The 6,517-nt window shown below is 49.4% G+C and overlaps 1 protein-coding gene across 7 annotated transcripts in view; it reads left to right on the forward strand.

Annotated features, from left to right (window-relative positions):
* LOC143032325 (uncharacterized) overlaps positions 1-5,501 on the forward strand; it is a 325,478-nt gene extending 319,977 nt beyond the window's left edge. For all 7 annotated transcript variants that reach the window (XM_076196869.1, XM_076196871.1, XM_076196865.1 and 4 more), the window contains 2 exons: positions 67-1,001; positions 1,132-5,501. In XM_076196869.1, the coding sequence (XP_076052984.1) occupies positions 67-1,001; positions 1,132-1,399 (1,203 nt within the window). In that variant the 3' untranslated portion in view covers positions 1,400-5,501. The remainder of the gene's footprint in view (positions 1-66; positions 1,002-1,131) is intronic.
* Positions 5,502-6,517: the final 1,016 nt, after the last annotated feature.

Here is a 6,517-nt window from a genome sequence, read left to right on the forward strand (position 1 = left end):
TGAACCATTTGTGAAATAGATCTTCCGAGGTCGATGTTCTTACATAGATTTTGCTTGTTTTCACAGTACATGCAGAACCTCCTGCAGCAAAGTCTCCTGAGCTCACCGGGACTCAGCAGCCTACAGCGCCTCCAGCCCTCCGTGTCCCAGGCCCAGAACCAGGCAGCACAGGTACGTCACGTTCAACAGGCCGTGGCGCAAGCAGCCCAACAGCTCCACCAGCTACAGAAAGCTCACCAACAGCAGCAGCAACAGCAGCAGCAGCAGCAACAACAGCAGCAGCAGGAGCAACAGCAGCAACAGTCTAAGGTGTTGATAGAGCTACGGGAAATGCGAGAGAGGGAGATGCGGGAAATGCGGGAAATGAGGGAAATGCGGGACCCAAGGGACCACCGAGACATTCGGGAGCCTCCCAGCCGCCATTTCCTGGACCAGCCACCTCGTCTGCCGCCCTCACCCCTCAGCCACGCCCACCACCTCGGTATTCCCCACCCCCCACCCAGCCTCCTCCACCGACCCACGCCTCCGTCGCCTCCTCGCCACTGGGAACCTCCCCCAGAGGAACCCACCGACCTGGAGGAACTCGAGCAGTTCGCCAAGACCTTCAAGCAGCGTCGTATCAAGCTGGGCTTCACTCAGGGGGACGTCGGACTGGCCATGGGCAAGCTCTACGGGAACGACTTCTCGCAAACCACGATCAGTCGCTTCGAGGCTCTCAATCTCTCCTTCAAGAACATGTGCAAGCTGAAGCCTTTGCTACAAAAGTGGTTGGAGGACGCGGACAAGTCCAGTTCGGACCCCGCCACCTTGAACAATCCGCTCACGACGCCGGAGGCCATCGGAAGGCGACGGAAGAAGCGTACCTCCATAGAAACGAGTGTGAGGATTGCCCTCGAGAAATCCTTCCTCCAGAACCCCAAACCAACCTCTGAGGAGATTTCGATGCTGGCCGATGGCTTATCCATGGAAAAAGAAGTAGTCAGAGTCTGGTTTTGTAACAGGTAAACCTCTTGAGCCCCCACCGTAATAGAGAAACAAAAAAGTTCAGCATGTTTGATTATTTGAAAGCTAAATGTTGTTAGGCTCACCAGGACATGCAACTGATCCTTTTTTTTTTCCCTTCTTTGGTAGGCGTCAGAAGGAGAAGCGCATCAACCCACCGACTGGAGGAATGATCAGTCCTCCTCTGAGCCTCAGTACGAGTGGAGGAACCATGTTCCCGGGCGGTCTCAACCTCAGCACAAGCGGACCCCCGCCCATATCCTCGGCGATGTCCCTCACCAGCCTCGGGGCTCCCCTCTCACCGAGCTGTCCCATTTCCACCTCGCCCATCTCCCTCGTCACCCACCACTACCAGCCCGGGTCTCCTCCCGAGACAGGCTCCATAAAATCGGAGTAGTTCGGAGGAGGGAGGACAAAACGTGAGAGAGAGAGAGAGGCTGATCACTAGGAGCAGCAAGAGAAGCTGCTGCTGCAGCGGCTGGAGCAGTAAGGGCGTTCTGGACTCTTCCTCTTCTTCCTCACTTCCTTCCCTTTCTTCTCCTCCTCTTCCTCCTGCGTCCCCTGCTCTGTTCCCTCTACCCCCTCGTGCAATGAAGGACTGCCAAGCCGCCCGCCCCGGTGTCTGAGTCTCGTCGTCCTCGGACGTGGTCTCGAGGATGAGAGGGGCACGCTGTGTGATACTCTGTGCGAGACCAGGGCACCGCCTCGCCCCTCGTCAAGGTCAGCCGCGCATCACTGCATAAGCAAGATCGTTGCGACGTCGCCGTCTTCGTCGTCGCCGTCGTTGTCGTCGTGTGCCGTGTTGTCGTGAAATTGTGTCCACGGCTGCTGGTAGGCAGCATGGCTGCCGCTAACCCCGTAGCTGGTCTATAAAGCTGCCGGAAAAAGAAAAGATGCCACAGCTCAAAGCGAGAGGCTCGAGCATATCAAAAGTGATGGACGTGGGAGCCCTTGGGCAATCAGCCTCCCTCTTGGCCGCGAGGTCTCAAGGTTTCGCCTTGTACCCACCAAACGGACGGACAGTCAAGCCAAGGGCGGCAGACTCCTCCAGGAGGCCCCGCTTTGCCCTCCGGGTCCGGGCCAAGGGTGTCCAGAGGACGCGCGACTCCATCGGCAATATAATAGTACTGGATGGAAACGGGACCCTAGACGGACTTTTTCTGTGAAGTAGTGAGTAGATGACAGATGGATTTCTGTAACTGATTTACCATGGATTCCTTTTATGTGGCTTATTTTATCAACACTTAAATGTTCTACAAGTACTAGCTACTTAGTAAACCATGCCTAACGGAAATGAAAGTTCCTCTACGTAAAAATGAAATCCTATTTGTTAAGATACCTCAACGGGACTGTGGTCGATGAAGGACGCGTTCGGAGCGCGTCGGGACCATATCAAGACGCGCGGTGTATAGTCCTCCGCGCGGGATTCGGTAGTGACTTTAGGTGTTCGTCGTGAGTGTGTGTAGCCAAGGACTATTTTCAATGGATTAAAAAAAACATAGTTCTAGACGTGTAAGGGCTTGAAATATGTCATCATCCCCTGTGAAAAGACAGTACGTGTAAATAATAATAATAAAAAATTCCTTTCCTTCCCTTCTTCCTGTCCTCCTCTTCTCCCTTGTTTCATTACTTTGTGGAATATGTGTACGTGGTGACTTGTGGGGAAAGCACTTACTCCCTGTTGGGCCGGTTCCTCTTCGACGTCAGCAGCATCAACCAACCCTCTCCCCTCCCCTCTCCCCCCCCCCTTTAACCCCTACCCCCGGCCCCACCCACCACCACCACCATTTGACCCCATGAGGAAGGCCTTTTCCCGGGATCACGTGACTTCCCTCCCTTCGGCTGTCTTCCATAGTAGGGAGTGACCCTCGTGAGATGGCAGAGGACTGTAGGTTCCTCTTCTTCGACGATGAACTGGAGACTCGCTTTTCTTCGGCGATGACCTGGAGACCCGCTTTTCTTCGGCGATGACCTGGAGACCCGCTTTTCTTCGGCGATGACCTGGACCTTCACTTCTCCGTTGAAGGACCGGAAGCTCTTTCTTCGGCGAAGAATTGGTATCTCCTTTTCTGCGAAGAACCAGAAACTCTTTTCCTTCGGCGAAGAGTCCGAATCTCCATTTCTTCTGCGAAGAACCAGAAGCTTCTTTTCTTCAGCAGAGAACCGGAAGTTCTTTTTCTTCGCAGGAAGACCAGAATCTACTTTTCTTCGGCGGAGAACAGGAAGTTCTTTTTCTTCGCAAGAAGACCAGAATCTCCTTTTCTTTGGCCAAGATCCGAAAATTCTCTCTTCATCAGAGGACCGGAAGTTTCTTTTCATTAGCAGAGAACCGGAAGCTTCTCAACTTTGTAACGAGAACAAATCCCCCCCACCACCACCCCAAAAATTCCAAAATTCGGAAGGTACGATTCCAGGTGATAGTGTACACCCAGCAGCAGCAACAGCAGCTCGCAGGTTGGCTCCTAGAGTAAGAAGATCGCCTCTGAAGCGAAGCAAAATTGTCACGTGTGTAATTTTATAAAACGATGTGTTTACCGAGCGGAAGGCGGGAGAAGGGACAGAGGACCCAGGGTTGGGGGCGCGACCCATCGCCTCGCTCCGTCGCCAACCCTTCGTAGTCGACCTTCCAGGACAGAGCCGTACGGCTATTGTGACTCCTCCTCGAGCCTGGCGGCGAGGGGCTCCACAGTTCCTAGCCTGCTGGACCGCAGGCACTCTTCGGGAGGACCGGGACGTCCGCCCTCCACCTCATGTACCCTCTCCCTCTTTCCCTCCCTCCTCAACTCTTCCTCCTGTTCTGCTGAAGGCGACGACGTTCCGACCCCCCGCTACCCTCTGCCCCTCGCCCACTAGCGCGACTGTGCAACGATACGTGCCCGGTGAAGGCCGCCGACAGGCACGGCGGCCCCCTACCTCCTCCAGGAGGCGTCGCCGTTCCCCTGCCGCGGCGTTATATTATCATTAGAGGGTCCTCGTCCCTTCTTCCCTTCCCCCTAGACCCTCCTCCTTCCTCCTCCTTCCTCCTCCTTCCTCCTCCTCCTTCCTCCTCCTCCTTCCTCCTCCAGCTTCCAGTGAGTGTTAGCTACCATATCCCATCCCCTTTTATGGCGCAGCATTACTGCGAGGTGTGTTGGTTTGTGGCCTCCTGTTGGCCCTTCAGGGCCATGACGGGAGGGCCGCCCTGCGACGATACCCGCCTGACAGTTTGTCTCAGTAATTACTCCTTCGTGCTCCGTGTTGCAGCCCTGTAGAAGCCTCGAGTGGTCCAGGCGCCTCGCCAAGTATCTCAAGTCATTCGTGTTGTTGTGTGTAACCAGAGCAGTGGCCGTAACATCATCGAAGTCGACAACAGCAACCAATAACACAGTTCGCTCCGCCTCCAAACGACGCGACCTGCCTAGGTGTTTTAACTCAGGAGTAAATATATTCTAGTGTATGGTCTTAGGAACGTCGCGGCGTTTTTACGGTGATGATGATGATGAAGGCTCTCCAACGAGAGAATTGGCACATCTTTGGCGTGAAAAGGGGAGAGTAGTGTTGCTCTAGTTGAAGACCTACACCTGGTGTAGCCTGGCTTGGTGTTAGTGAACAGAGATGGGTCTCGAGATTGCTGGGATATTAGGGAAGTAAGCTCTGAAAGCCTTGGTTATAATCTGTTATTTCGTCAGGAGTCCCTGCTTGCCTGTGGGCATTAACTAGCTCAATAATTTGGAGATTTGCACATTTCCCTTAAGATACGTTTACCTAGACTAAAAAGGGGCTTTTTATCATGTACCCAAATGTTTAACCAGACTTGCTCCCAAGCTAGCTGAGGCAGGGACTGTGTTCTCTTTGTTTCAGAGGTCAGACTTCATGAAGTGTGTCTTGGCCTCTCGTATCTCTCCCATGGTCCTCTGCTTCTTGTGTTCGTATCCTTTTTCTGGTGAATACTTCATGTGTTGGCGTGTCAAGGTCCGAGGTATTCCTCCTGGAAGCTTTTTGGATCCATGAATGCTTGTTCAAATAATGGTTATTTGCATTTCCCGATAGTTGTGGAAGCCGAGAGAGACTTCCGGCTAAACATTCTTGTTATTATTATTATTATTATTGTCATTATTATTTTTCTTGAAGATTACTACTTTCTCTAGTCCTTTTGCGGAAACCGTAGAACTATAGTAGAAAGGAAGGTGAATTGATGGTCAAATCGGACCGATTCGGTGTTTAAACTTCCGTTGACATCCTGTGTCAAATTTATTTATCTTAAATGTAAATTGTTTTGTTTGTTTTTTATTTATAGTAGAACCTTGAGTATGTAGACTGTATAGAGATGTGAAGCAAGAGATTCGTAACGGTAGAGGTGGTGTTGGTAAGGGGGGTAACTATAATAAAAAAAATCACAACACACATACACATTCAGATCGCAAATTTGCGGTTCATCGCATCATCGTCATAGAATTAAATCATATATGTCATTAACCAAGTCAGCAAAAAACAAAAAACTAAAAAAAAAAAAAAAACAATACAACACATAACCTTGATAGTCTCAATATAACAAAAAAAATATATTATTGATCATTACGATTTACCTTTGTGTTTATTATTGTTTTTTTGTATTTCCATACCAGCCAGGGAAATATACGAGAGTAGGAGTTTGTCTAAGCAAGCGCCATGTACAAAGGAAAGGATTTTTGTTAACGATCATTTTATAGATGCAAATAAAGAGGTGTAAAAATTAGGTGATAACCATGCCTTTTATTATACCACCCATTTCATGCACTGTGGTGCGTTGGTTTCAGCCTCAAGCTTGTACTTCATGAGCCTGGGTTAGACTGTGAGAGTACATTGATAATGATCATTAAATGCCTGTTCCGTATTGTAATATGGAACACAGCATGTAATGTACAACGCATATGCGTCATGCAAGGGGCAACACGCATAATTAAATAATATTCAATATGTAACATCAACATAGAAAATGTAATATAATAGATGATACTTGAAACAATTCAACGTTAAAACACAAGCTGAAGTACAAAACATGTTTCATGTATGCAAAATGTAGTATGTAGCAAGTAAAAGCTACAAAACATACCAAATAGGCAACGCCCAAGATGCATTTGTTAAAGGAACATAATGCAGTAAGCTAATGCAATATGCAAGAGATGCAAAATATGAATCGGGAGACGTTCAGTCCATATGCATAGTACGCGAAAGTCAACGCCCCCACATACAACATGCAACGAACATGAAGCATGCAAGATGTAGTACTTGACATACAACATTTAACACTAAACATGCAACACAAGCGTGCAATGTACAACATAGTTGACGCAATACATTCAACGAGCAATACTTAACATGCCACACAACACGTAAACGCTGCATGCAACCTACAAGGAACCGGGAATATGTAAAACGATCCACAATGCAATATGCAACATGTAACAGCCTGGGATATTCGACCCCAATGTTCTTCATAAAACAAAACGAACAACATCCAATATGCAACACTTAACATGAAACAAACCTTTAACAC

Source organism: Oratosquilla oratoria, chromosome 13 (genome assembly GCF_046742065.1).
Source record: "Oratosquilla oratoria isolate Oo_2021 chromosome 13, ASM4674206v1, whole genome shotgun sequence".
NCBI lineage: Eukaryota > Metazoa > Arthropoda > Malacostraca > Stomatopoda > Squillidae > Oratosquilla > Oratosquilla oratoria.